Here is a 15,036-nt window from a genome sequence, read left to right on the forward strand (position 1 = left end):
TGGTGATACATGAACTATCTTCTGAGAATACTCAGTAATCTAGACTTCAGCCCAGTATACACATGCATAAGTACTGAAGCAAGGCTACAAAGATACAGTAGTCCCCCTTATCATGATTTTACTTTCTGCAATTTCAGTTAACTGCAGTCAACTAAGATCCAAAAATTTAAATGGAAAATTCCAGAAATAAGTAATTTGTAAGTTTTAAACTGTGCATCATACTATATAAAAATGGATTAATTGAATGCAATGGAGATTTCATGCTGTCCTGCTCTGTCTTAACCTGGACATGAATCATCCTTTTGTTCAGAATATCCACATTCTACATGGCACCCACCCATAAGTTACTTAGTATCCTGTTTGATTATTCAATAACTATAGTGCTTGCACTCAAATAACCCTTAAATTACCTTTAATGGCCCCAAAGTGGAGGAGTAGTGACACTAGCAATTATGGTATGCCAAAGAGAAGCTGTAAAGAGCTTCTAAAGGAAAGGTGAAAGTTCTTGGTTCAATAAGGAAAGAAAAAAAAAAAATCTTGTGCTGAGGTTTTTCAGATCCAAGTTAAGAACAAACCTTCTATCCATAAAATTGTGAAGTAGAAAAAAGAAAATTCATGCTAGTTTTGTTGTGAAACCTCAAACAAAAATAGTTATGTCCACAATGTGTGGTAAGTGCTTAGTTAAGATGGAAAAGGCAGTGTGTGTGTGTGTGTGTGTGTGTATGTGTGTTTGTAGGGAAAAATAATATATAACATGTGTATATATAGGTTTTGATACTAGCCATGATTTCAAGAATCTCTTGAGGACCTTGTAATATTACCCCTGAAGACAAGGAGGCAGGGACTATGTAGGTGAAACCGCAAGGGAAGATTAGACTAATAAGATTACACTTAATTTGATAAGGACAGAAGAGGTGGGGGAGTGAGATACATGGGGGTCATCTTTAGAAGGTTTAAAGTAGCAAAGGTTTACAGGATGGAACAGTAGGCAATGTTAGTCAGCTCTACAAAGTGATGACAGTAAGGGTGGATTAAGTGAGAAAGGAAGAAGACTGCTGTGGGTACCTCAAGGTAAGGCCAGGAGAGGCAATAATGAGATCAGAAACATATAGCAGAATGCCTGGCCTAATTTGACTGGTCTACATCAATGGCTCTCAACTACCTGAGAATGGGTATCTGAATGGGCGTGCACACAAATATGAGAATGGTAAGGAATAATATGTGTTTTGAAAAAGCATAATTATGACATGTTTTCATAATAAACATTCATAAAGTGTCACTATGTGAAATCCCCATTAGGGTCAGGATATGAACCACATTTTAAGAGTTGAGAAGCCCTAATCTCCAAAGTCCCATGTAGTTCTTCTTCTGGGCGACTTTGTGTTATGGAGTAGTGAAGTAAGGCTAGAAGAGGTAACGTAACTAATCAGTGGCAGAGCTGGAATTACACCCTAGACTTTCAAAACCATTGCATGGTTTATATTTTACAAATGAAACAATTTGGGCAAAGGGAGATACTGCTGAGAATGTTCACTAGTTGGATCCAGACACTCACTCCTTGTGCTGCTTTCTGTCAGACTCCTATTCTTCAAGCACTACAGGGAGCAGGAATGTTAAAACACCTTCCACCTTTTTTGTAGTGGGAAAAATACTACTTCGACCACACCACAATCCAAATCATGACCATATATATCTATAGGAATATAAAATATTAAATTACTGTATAGCAGTGATATTCTCTCCCTCCTACATACCAGCAGCTATCGAATTTATCTATGTGCTGACAGGTTTCCAAAATTAGGGTTTGTTTCTAATGCTCTATTTTAAAAATTAATTTCTTGATCTTTTCTATTAACTAATTGTGTCTTTCCCAAATGCACATTTCTCATAAACTTGAGGACAGTTTATGAAAATGAGAGAATTTTTTTTCCTTAGTAATGTTTGCATAGTTGTAAGTTTTGAGAACAATTTCTTGAGAGATGTTTTGGGAGTTGTGTTCCGGAACATATTATCGTCATGGTCTTTGTGGAAAAATGATCTTGCCTTGAGAGTTGCACCAAATCTTCTGGTTTTAGTAGAAATTATAAATATTCCACTTACAGAAGCTGCAGGACTAAGCTATAAGTAGGGGATGGCCCCCTTGGGAGTGACTGTAGGAAAAAGACTGATTCTCACAGGATACTCTAAGAAATGAGAGTGAGCTGCTACCAGAATCCAGGAGTGCTGCTCACTCTTTTGTGTAGCTGACTCTGCTTCAGGAATGGTATTCTTCACCTACAAACTATGGCAGTCAACTGACAAGGGACCACAGTGTAGTGTGAAATGTGATCTTCAACTGATGGAATGAATACAGGTGCTACAAAGCAATATGGAAGGGAAGGGGAAAAGAAGGTATATGACAAGAAGCAACACGAGCTGGGATTTTGCCAGGTGGAAAAAGGTTATGAGTGTGCCTATGTGGGAAGGGGCAAAGGAATTTAGGCAGTGAATTACAGAAGACATGGAGGTAAATGCACAGATGTATCCAACAAATGGTGAAAAGAACTGGAGTTCATGAGACACTAAGCTGGGGTCATATTGTGAAGAACCTCATGCTACACAGGAAATTTAACTTTATCTTACAGAAGAAAGGAGACAGATAATTATTATTATTACACTATTATGAGTCTGTTCTTGGATGGTCTGCGTTTGAAAAGAACACAGACAATAGTAGGTAGATGAACTGAATATCAAAGTATACAAGGAATGGAAGCCTAATATGAATCCTTATTTTCTGAGAAAATAAGGGTAAGACCTGGAGAAGAGGCAACGGAAACAAAGTGAAGAAAGGGATCAAGAATGAATATGAGCTTAGGGACCTGTTAACTATAGAACAGCAGAGAAGGAAATGAGGCAAGCACAACTTTTTGTCATTTTTCCCCTTTTAGAATTGTTTCCATGGGATACATTCTCTGATGTGAAATTACTGAGACAAATAGTATATTAATTTATATGGCTCAGGAAAAATAATTTACATTGCCATTATCCTACATATAGATGTTACCCCATGAGCTGGCTAGTCGTAGCTATGATATACTTCTACTTTTATGGCTTTGGTGAATGCAACTGCATTCTTATAAATTCTTTGTATCTGCATTATTTAATTACTGGTAAAATTAAAGATTTCTTTCCTAAAATTTGATTTAGTATTTACTTTTTATGAAATAATCACCTCTATTGTTTATTAGCTGTGTGGCTTTGGGCAAGTTATTTAATTTAAGCCTTAGTGTTCTCACCTCTACAGAGGAGAGAATAATTATACCCTACTGAGGGGACCATCATGATATAAAATGAGATATCAGCATAAAAACCTAGATGGTTTTGGCACAGAGTATTAGCATATATACTTCATTTCTTATATGATCATCTATATATTCATATAAGAAATGAAACATTCACCCTTGCCTTACATATAGAATACATATTATATATAAAATTTGTTTTACTACATGGAAGTTATTAATTTTATTCAGCTTCTTGTTTTTACCAGTAAGAACCACATTTTAGAGCTGGAATAAGTGTACTATTAAATTTTGTTGTCCTAAGTTTATAAACAAGTTGGGTTTATTTCTGAATTCTCCACTTCTGCCCATTTTTCCACTTTCATGATTCTGAATCTGTAAAGCACTTGTTTGAAAGTTGTTACTTCCTACATGCTCTGATTCTGGCAGGGCATGTTTTCCATGATGATTCCTTTGTAAGTGATTTCTTTGGAGCTACTTTGTGGAGGTATATTAAAGCAATACTCTGGCACCCTAACTGGAATCTTGTTACATTCACAAATTATCTTAAGAGATACTATCATTTCCACTATAGCATTTCTTCTTTTCTGCCAGCAGCAAATATGCTTATATTTATTTGAATCTTCCTTATTTTTCCTAGTATGTTTTGTTATATTCTTCATTTCAGCAAAAGACTAGGAGACAGAAGACTTTAGTCTGAATTTTAAATTCTTAGGAGGCTGATCTTCCCAATCATATTCTTGGGAAAGTAACTACATGCCTTATGAGGGTGGCTTTGTCTACAGAGAATCTAACTCACATACATGCTTCTAAAATGATTATTCATGTAAGTCATTTTCCTCATCTATCAATTGGGATGCTGGTACTTGTTTGATTACCCAAATCACTAGATTGCTGTAAGGGTTGTTCATAAGCATTATAAGATAACATATTCAAACTATTTAAATGTTACAATTTTAAAAAATACCACGTGATAATAAAATGAAAATATATAAACATTTTGATTTCCAATAAGACTGTAAGCTTCTAGAGGGGAGGGACTACGTCTTCTTCTCTTGATATTCACAATACTTCGCATGACGTCAGGCCAGTAAGTAATTCTATGTTAGGGGAATGAGTAGCAATAAAATTAAAAACAAACTACAAGGGAATAGGTTTAGGGAATGGTATGGTATGGACAGAATGAGTTTAGTCAACCTTACATTTACTTCATCTCACATATAATCTATGATTCCTTAATAGCTTTTATTCTGCTGGGCTCCCCTTGTAGTAAAATTTATAATTTTTATATTAATGTGGTGTAAGTTATTTATGTTCCTGGAATCTTCCTAGAATTTCCCCTTTAGTACAGCTACACTGCTGAAAATGAGACAGTAGCTGGAAGCTGGGTGAAGGAAGTGGCAGGAGGGGAAGGAAATGCTATATAGTCATCCAACATTTGACTCCAAAGCTAAGATCACAGTAATAATCATTGTCATGCCAGATACTAACTAGAAGCTTTCCACATACTGTTCTTAACCTTAAAGGTGAAAAAGAAAGACTTCTGTCTGCCAAAACCATAGTTCACATTTTTAGTTTCCTTGCAATCTTTCTGGCTGCCCAAATGTCTAAAGATGACACTCCTTACTCATGTCATGTCTGCAGTGTGGAAAGAAGAATCCTTATATAAGGTGTTGGCTGTTCACAGAAATGAGTATTTTGTTTAGAATTACCACTTGTGGTCAATTATTAAGTATACAAACACATTCCATTGATTTGATATCTTACCCATTTTTTTTTTAAAACCATCTCAAGGGCTAATAATGTGACCTTGTCATGAGAACTGGCCAAAACTCAAATGTTTGCATTGAAGAGCTTCTTGGGGTTTTGGTTCATTTGTAACATGGAGTCCGACACAGAGGGCTTATGTAATAGAATGACCTTTCAATTTTTTGAAAAAAAATGAACTTTTCAGGAATGGCATCCTGATATCTTCTTTGGATCTAAAAAGCATTAAAAACTCAACTCTATCTACAAATTCTAAAGGAAAGTCCATGAATCTAATAATAAAATCTGCATAGTAGTTTAGAAAGTACTTTCCCCTAAATTGTCTAATCCTGTTGAAATTCTCATTATAACTCACAGAAGTGGATAGGGCAGATGGTTTTATTATTATTTCCCCTTCCCATCTCCTTTAAAGCTATAGGACCCAGCTCCAACCTGGTTTGCTGACTTCAATTTTCACAAGTCAAGACTTCTGTAATCTTGTGCTACTGACATTTTAGGCTGGCTAAGTCTTTGTTATGAGGGTTGCTTTGTGGCATGTAGGATGTTTTGTAGCATCATTGGCCTTTACTATCAGAGGCAGGAGCAGCACATCTTGCCCAATCAGAAATGTCTGTCTGGATATTACCAAATGTCCCTCAGGGAGGAGGAGAGCCACTTTAGTTTGAAAATCACTATAAGCTTTACAAAATGCCAAGTCATCAGTAAGTGGTAATTAACTCCATTTCACAGAGAACACCACTACTTCATATTGGTTCTGCCTTAAGGACACAGTTGCTAGATATGTCCTCAGGTAGCACCTGGCTAATTCCCAGCAAGAAGATACTCTCATATTTGTAAAGCTCTTTACTCAACCTCACTCAGGTGAAAGTAGAAACTTTGGAGAGGTTTGGTTTCCTCTCTGAGAATCCATAGACCATAACGTACATTAATGAACTGTGGTAGTCCACAGTGCAGTTCACCAAATATTTCTAATCTCCTCTATTCTTGGTCCAGAGCAGTACAGCTTTTCTTGGCCCTCTTTATGATTAGGCAATGCCTTGAAAAGTTGTGGACAACAGTTGAGTGGAAAAGCATGCTGTTTCTAAATCAGAGTAGTTAACTGGTGATGGGGACAGTTTTTGAGTATTCTTTTCCTTCTGGCAATTAGTAACACTTGAGCTGGTAGTTGCTTGGGTCTCTTTATCAGCTTGGGTCCTCAATAATGAGAACACTTCTGTTTATCTACCATAAACCCATTATGTGAACAAGAAAAACAAAAAATAAATCTTAGGTTGTCTGTTACTTTCGTATAACCTAGTTATTCTGACTGACATAGGATCTAAGAGATGAGAAAAAGAAAAAAGATTTACATTAAATCAAAGACACATATTAATATAGAAACATAAAACAAACTAGAACTTACTTGTCTATTTTGAAATCATCTCTACTTTTATTCACTAACTCTTTAGCATCTGCAAATTGTCTCAACCTATGTTTCTACCAATCTGATAAGATTCACAAATTGTACTATTGTATTATGCCGAAATCATTAATTCATTCAAGTAATAGTTACCGAACACTAACTATGTGGCAAGCGTCATATGGGATATTTTTCTACTTCATATTGGTTTTGAAAACTTTCTCACAATGAAACTAGACAGAAGAAAGAAGGAATCTACTTTAATATTAAATGGGAAGAGTTTAGGAAATAAATTCGAGGTGCCTTTTATTAGCTTTCCCATTTCTACAAGATAGTAGGAGGAAATGGAAATGTTTTATGTGATTGGCCAGAAATTTTCTACTACTATTCCTTCTGCTTTCTTACTTATAAAATAGTTATTTTTTGGACTTCCAGGTAGAGCATAGGTGTGCCTTTGCTTGGAAATATATGAACAAGGTTTATATTTTGTCTGGCTTCCTAACTGCATGACTATGTAGTTTCTACGTGCTTCACTCTTCTTAGCTGTAAAATAGTAATTCCCACAATGCCTAATTCACACGACTGTAAAACTAAATAAGGCAATGCAGCAAGGGCTTAGGACACTGTCTGGCAAATGCTAAGTGCTCAAGAAATGTTAGTTCTAACTTGTTTAAGGGATGTTCTAGAAAGTGATGTATAAAGCACTGGACCATGTTCTATTCCAAATATCACAGAACATACCTTCTTTATTCATTATTTCATCCTACGTATCAAGCACAGTTCCTGGCACAATGATATATTTTTTAAAAAAAATGTTGAACAAATATAGCAGTAATCAGGGGTTAGAAAGTTGACTCCTAGGTTCTGCTATTAATCTTGCCATTACCCACTGCCTATATTGTCCACCAGACCTAGCTGTGATGACTTAGCAAAGTTATTAATTCTCCCTGGTCTCTCTGTTCTTTATAAAATGAAGGAAAGATACTGAAGAACAGTAAGCTGTAGAGCTATAAACTAAAACTAATCATCTTAACTCTAGTATACTTTCTAGGAAAAATATTATAAAGGCCATATAACATAATTTTTAGTTGAAAATAACCAATAGTATGGAAATTCTACAAAGATGCTACACTATAGCTTTAGAATTTGCAAAAGAAATTTAATGCTTCATTAAAAAGAGCAGTAAAACTTGTTTCCTGCTAGGTAATCTTGTTTGTGGAAGGGCTAGGTAAGCAATTCAGACTGTGGGATGGTAAGTTGGGAAAAGAAGAACAACAATAACAACAAAAAAGCAACTAATGCTTAAAGTTAGATAAGCAGTTGGGTCAGAAAACAAGGAGAAGAGAAAGCAGCATTGCACAGTGGTTAAAGCATTATCTAGTTGTGTGACCTGATTTAATTTCTCTGTGTCTCAGGTTCCCTGCAGGGGTAAAACTGGAGGTAATAATACTGAACAGGATTTTTATGAAGAGTTGAATGTCTGGAATACAGTAAGTGCAATAAAAGTATTTGCTCAATAGACCAGAGGAGTGATAAGAAGGGCTGAAGTTACACAGAATGGCTTGTTAGAAAACCTTTGGAGTAAAGATTAGCTAAGTGGCCTTCTAAAGGCGCAATCTGGATTGCTACCAGGCTCATTCACCCTTTCAACACCTGAGCTCCTCTGATGCGCAAGATGAAGTGTGGTGATGAGGAAGAGCACATTTGAAGTGACTGATGGAGCTGTGGCTGAGGCTGAAGGCAGGCAGGTGAGAGTGTGAGGAGAGGAGCATGTACAAAGACAATGTACTCCATAGCATCCCAGGGGGCTAAATATTTTTTCTCCCCTTCTTTCTCAACAGCTTCCACCTATCAAATTCTTTTCTGTGTTTTCCTTGTCTCTCAAATATCCCTCTCTTTAATTTCTCTGCCACCACCTCACATTTGCCTTAGTATTATTTTAAGATAAAGCTTCATAAAATACAAGTTGCATCTTTCTTCCTTGTTCCAACATAGGCTTCATATTCCTTTTTACCTAATCTACTATGGTGATCAAGGTCCCCCCTATTTTGGCCCTACCCTGCCTGTGTAAGATAGTATTAACTGACCAAGGTTGCTATGCAGAATTTCCTATTTTGCTTAGATTAGTGACCTCTCAGCATTAATTATTGAAATCATTCTCTTATTTAAACACAGTATCCAACATGTTTGCTTCAATGTATTTTGACTACTTTGTTTCTTCTTTTTGAACAACTTAATCATTTATTTTCTGGTTATTTGAATAGCTTTGGCTACTCATGTACTATCTTTTTTTTTTTTTTCTCTCAGAACTGGGGCTTGAACTCAGGGTCCTCACCTTGAGCCACTCCACCAGCCCTGTTTTTGTAGAGGGTGCTTGGGCGGGCTTCAAACCGTGATCCTTCTGATCTCTGCCTGAGTAGCAAGGATTACAGGCGTAAGCCACAGGTGCCCAGCCTTCGTGTACTATCTTGTCAATTAACCCTCTAAGCTCCAGGTGTCAGCACTACAATATAATTACATTATCTTATGTTTCACTCTTTGTTTTCTGTGCTTATGCATGAATGTTCCCTCTTCAACAAAATTAGGGATTCATTTAGGGAAGGGAGTTTACATTATCTTTACATATTTATCTAATAAATATTCATAGCTCCTGCACTGTGTCAGTACCGTACTGGGTTTTGGGCTATTGTATTAAACAAGACAGATACAGTCTTTGAACCTCACAGAACCTACATGATAGTGTACGTGTGTGCAAGTGTATAGGTAGTGAGATACAAAAATTTACACATGTTCAATAATTTGAAACTGAGGTAAACAGCATCAGGAAAAAAGCATACAATGCTGAGACACCATAATAAAACTTTATGAAAATGTCCCAGAGTTACTTGAAATTATACCACCGAGCCGTAGTAACAGAACAGCAAGGTACAGGTACTCAACCAGATATAAAGACCAATGGAACAGGATAGAAGACCTGGAAATGAAACCACACAGCAACAGCCATCTGATCTTTGACAAAGGAGACAAAAACAAATTGGAGAAAATACAGCCTCTTCACCTCTTCAACAAATGATGCTGGGAAAACTGGTTATCTACATGCAAAAGATTAAAAGTAGAACTCTTTTCTCTCACCCTTTACAAAAACAATTCAAATGGATCAAAGATCTTAAGGCAAGACCTGAGACTTTGACACAACTACAGGAGAAAACTGGGAAAATTCTAAAAGATAGAGGCTTAGGTAATTATTGCCTGAATAGGACACCAACTGCCAAGGAAACAAGAGAAAGAATTAACAGGACTGCATCAAATGAAAAAGTTTCTGTATATTAAAAGAAACAGTTACCAAAATCAAGAGACAACCTGAAGAATGGGAGAGTATCTTCAGTAGCTCTTCAACAGATAAAGGATTAATATCTAGAATTATACAAAGACCTCAAAAAACTAAACAGAACAAGAACAAATAATCCAATTAATAAATGGGCAAATGAATTGACCACAGTTCTCAGAAAAAGAAATTCAAATGGCTAATGAATACATGAAGAAATGTTCGACATTCTTAGTCATAAAGGAAATGTAAATCAAAACTATAGTAAGGTTCCATTTTGCACTAGTCAGATTGTCAATCATTAAGAAAACAACAATAAATATTGGCAAGGATATGGGAAAAAGGAACCCTCGTACATTGTTGGTGGGAATGTAATTTGGTGCAACAAATTTAATATTAAAAAAAGACCTAACTTATGACCTTGCCATCCCACTCTTTGGCATACATCTGAAGGACTGTAAATCAATATACAAGAGAGATACTATACAACTATGCTATTGCAGCTCTGTGCACAACACATACAGTGTGAAATCAGCCAAGGAGCCAACAACTGATGAATGGATAAAGAAAATATGGTATATATACATATGTATACCATGGAATATTACTCAGACATAAAGAAAAATGGAATTATGTCATTTGCTGGAAAATGGATGGAACTAAAGATCATCATGTTGAGAGTGAAGCCAAGCTCAAAAATACTGCACGGTCTCACTCATTTGTAGAACCTAGACCTAAAATGATGATAATGACAACAATGGGACATGAATATAAAAGGGGCATGGTCTGAGGTAGAGGGGAAAGGATGGGATACTGAGGGGGAGAAGGACCAAAATACACCACATGTATATGTTTGAAGAGATATACACTTATTATTTTACACAAATACTGTGCAAAAATAGGGGAGGAGAAAGGTGGGAATAGGAATATAATGGAAGGATGAACTTGTTCAAACTACACAGTACACATGTATTACCACAATGAAACCCCCATGTGTTATTAACGTATATGAATTCAAAATATAATAAAAAATTAAAAAACCTTTATAGGTACAAGAAAAAAATTGAAAATGACCCAGAGTTGAGATAAGAAGAATAAAATGGAGGCGAATTGGAAAATGGGGTCAAGAGAAGCTTAGTGCCCTAGGGGAACATGTCCTTAAGTTGCAGAAGGCAGAAGATAAGCCACAGGAATGAGGCTCCTTAGTACAGGTTGGGGTCAGTTCTTAGCATTAACCAGAATCAAGAAGTACTTTCTGGGTGTAAGCAAACTACAGGTGGTCCTTTAATGCTAAATGCATTATGACAAGGGTCATTTCTGAACAGGGGCTACTTCTGAATTTTTGCTGACTGAATATTTGGTTTTCAAATAATGCTCAACACCCAAAGCCTTAAAAACAGAAACACATGTGCTCATGAGAGGTATCAGAATGCTCATTTTATGGACACAATATGACTAGTGCGGATGCAGGGTGAAGGAAATGGCATAAAGAATAAGAGGACCTGCTGCTAACAGCTTCTAATTCTTATCTTTCTCAAGTTCAATAAAAAGGCACGGACCTATGACAAACCATGATATGCACTGCAGTCCACTCCACATTACAAGTTAGATGCCAAAATGTTTAAACAGGCCACCTAACAGATGGTAATGTATTTTAGCCATTACCAATGTTAGAAGGATTCAAACTAGTGACCCCAGAGGTGAGAGGCTGTATATCCAATTACAAACTCCCACTTTCCTTAAGTGTTAAGATGCCTACAGCTATATATTTTATTTACATCAAGATGCATCACATAAACTATATTTGATAAAAGAGATGACTTCACGTTCTCAACTTAAATCAAAGAATGCTTACTTAAGTATTTTTTTAATTGAATCAGACTTTAATGCTGTCGTATAATCTTGGTTAACAGTGCTCATCTTGATTATTCTAACAAAGGAAAACATGGAAATTAATACTTAATTTGTATGGCTTATGTTATCTATAAAAAACATATTAGAAAATTCAAAAGAGGTACCTGGTACATCTGTAAAGCTTTCTCCAAGAATAGAGATGTGAAAATTGAGTTGTAAATTCTTCAGATGCATTAATACCCTAAAACAAGTCTCTGGATCTTTGTCATGCTCCCTGGAAATAAACCACAAAATACAGCTTGTGTTACCTTAGGGCATGTGTTGAGGAAAAGTTGTTTCACTTCACACAGTACCAATTCTTTTTGGGGTTTTTTGCTGGTGAGGGGAGCCTCTGGCATTCAAAAAGAGAATTTCTCCCTAAACCTTCCACTGTAGCATCAGCACTGAGTATCTTCACGTCTACAGACTTATCTCTTAGGAGCAAACCCAGTCACATTGAAGTTTTAAGGGTTGGCAGTCTTTTGTTAGAGAACTCTTTCTTGTTTTTTACATTTTAAGGTTAGGCTGCAGCAAGTACACAGTATTATTCTTTCTCCCAAAGTGGATAATTTTCCACGTAATGCAGGATTTTTTTTTTTTTTATCAAAGAAAAGACTAGTCTTCAAAGAATGATTGTCTGCTGATCATGAGAATGTAGCAAAAATGGTTTTCATTTTCATAGGTCCGAATGCCTTCTTTTCCCCATTTACTGAGTCCTTTTGGGCCTACAATAAGTAAATACACGACTTAGGGAGGAAGATTATAGACCCCTTCACTAATCTCTCATGTTCAATAATTGAATGAGGAATTATAAATACATCAAAAGGAGACAGACAGGTCTGCATCTATGTCTGCTGAGTATTAACTGAACAGTGGACTTTATTCAACATATAAAAGAGCAATAAAGATAGCACTTTCATTTAGCAGAGGCTTTGAAAAACATGGAAAAATTTTTGTTTTTTAGTTTGTAAGTCTAAGGAGAAAAAGAGAGGCTAAAGGACATTGAAATTTAAAAAAATCACCAATTCAACAAATCATTAAAATGGAATGAGGTTTTTTAACATCCTAAGGTGTGAATATTTCAGTATTTCTTGCATTTAATTACAATGTTTTAAGTTATCTTTTTTCAGACAGATGTAGACCAGATGTCTTCAAAATATTTTTTATTTATAATTCAGAAATTTTAGCTTCTTTCTATTACAGAAAAATAGTTATATCAGCAATAGAATTTCTCATTTACCAACTAATTATGTAAAATAAAATCTGTAAATTGATCAAACTGCAATATGAAGTATAAAAATTGCATCATTCAGGAAATTTCATGAAAAATGACATCTGCACCCCTAAATGTGTTAATTCACAATTCAGTCAATATTTTCAGTATCATGAATTAAAACAAATGCATCTTCTAATTAACATTTTAAAATGGTATTTATAATCTTATGAAATTGTAAGAGCTTATAGAATTAGAGTTCTATAACAACTTATTTTAAGCTCCGTGTCTCTTGGTTTGATTTACTTGAAATAATAAAGAATGCAATGGCAAAATGTTCACTGGTATTTAAGATGACATGTATTGCATCCATGTACCACTGGGAAGTTCTTGGATGGTTCTCGTGTATATTGCTGCTATGGGCAAGAACAAAGACTCAAAACAGTTTGAGAGGGAAGAATACACCATATGCTATCTTCAACCATATCAATCAAATAGCTGCCACCTTATCTGTAAAATGCTCTCTGAGTCTAATTCTCTTGGAAATACTTGGATGAAAAGAATGGAAACAATATATCTTAGAGAGTAACACGATAGGGAAATTTAACCACCAAGTTCTCTAAATTTTTCATTTTGAGTTCTGAAAATTTTGGCTATGGATCCCCAAGAGACCATTTATTCTAAGAATTTCCTGCGCTCTCTCTCTCTCTCTCTCTCTTTCTCTGTGTGTGTGTATGTGTGTGTGTGTGTGTGTGTGTGTGTGTGTGTGTGTGTGTGTGTACATGAAAGTAGATGTGACTTGAGGTTGGGAGGTTTAATTGTGTAGAGTAGAGGCTATAGTTGTTAAAAAAGACTCCAACGTGAGTATTTTCCAAACAGCAGACTTTATGAACTATTTTCAATGCTTTTATATAAGATAAATGCATTATAACCCTACCATATTCTTTCAATGTTTCTTATAGGTGGATAAAAGCTTTCATATTCAATAGTTACTTTGCATATTAACACAAAAGAAACCTGTGTGAATTCCTTCTCTTTTATTTAAACCATAATATATGGCTGAATGTAATGACTTTTCTTCTTCAAAGTTATTACTCAGAAAACAAAGCATTTTATACTAAAGTCTATAAAGTCTCTCATAATATCAGGTACTCTCTATTATTTTATTTTAAACAAAATAACATTTGGGAGAAATTGTGTTGGCCTGAAACATCATTAACTTTTGAGAGTTTCAGATGGTTCTAACAATTCTTAACTTGATGGACTGATAAAAAATGGACGCAAAGGAAATAAATACTGAAATAGTAATCATTTGGGAGACAAGACCCAACTATTCTAAGTGCTGGATGTTGTTGAAAACAAGTATTTTAAATACCACTAAAAAAAAGTGGTTACCAGAGATCAGGAGTAGTAAGTAGGTTTTCATAACTGTGGAAAAGACTTATAGTGATAGTATCATATCCAGTTTTACAAAATCCTGCATCCTAAACCACTTGAACTGAAGATCAGATGGCAAGTGGTAGAAGAGGCTGGTTGTTTGAAAAGATGGTACCACTCTATTGTCAAGAATGCATAGAAGAGGAGTTGGATCAGAACTGCTTCCTAAAATATAGGGGTGGGAAAAGAGCAATATTTCTAAAATTATTCCTCATAATATGTGCTTTATCATACTATTTCTATGTAAATAGTAGATTACATATTATAAGTACATACTCAATTTACTCAATTACTGCATCTATGCTGCTCAAAGTTTAATCAACTTAGCTGAAAAATGTTTCTGAATTTTCTTCTCTCAGAGAAACAGGAAATTGCCTGACATTCAGCCATTAGAGATATGCACAGGTATTAGCCACAGCCATATAGACAAGGCATGGATGATGATATTTGACGGTAGAGCATTTTGTCAAGCAAGGAACTGATTTTAGACATCCAAATGATCATCCATGAATCTTAACCTAGTGCCCATGATACATTATTGAGCCCATTTAGCAGAATATGTAAATTTGTCTTAAATTCCTTTTGAAAGATATATAAACGTGAAACTTTTATGCATGTGATTTTAGCACAAAGCATTAAATATAAAATGGGGGATTTAAAGATAATATTCTGGACATCTCTTCCTATTAAGATTAAATATACATTTAATGATACACCCAAA

General features: G+C 35.3%; 1 protein-coding gene across 17 annotated transcripts in view; it reads right to left on the minus strand.

The window, feature by feature from the left end:
• Positions 1–15,036, minus strand: part of Gtdc1 (glycosyltransferase like domain containing 1) — a 428,360-nt gene that overhangs the window by 47,588 nt on the left and 365,736 nt on the right. For all 17 annotated transcript variants that reach the window (XM_074070676.1, XM_074070677.1, XM_074070680.1 and 14 more), the window contains one exon: positions 11,791–11,900. In XM_074070676.1, the coding sequence (XP_073926777.1) occupies positions 11,791–11,900 (110 nt within the window). The remainder of the gene's footprint in view (positions 1–11,790; positions 11,901–15,036) is intronic.

This window comes from Castor canadensis, chromosome 4 (genome assembly GCF_047511655.1).
Source record: "Castor canadensis chromosome 4, mCasCan1.hap1v2, whole genome shotgun sequence".
Taxonomy (NCBI): domain Eukaryota; kingdom Metazoa; phylum Chordata; class Mammalia; order Rodentia; family Castoridae; genus Castor; species Castor canadensis.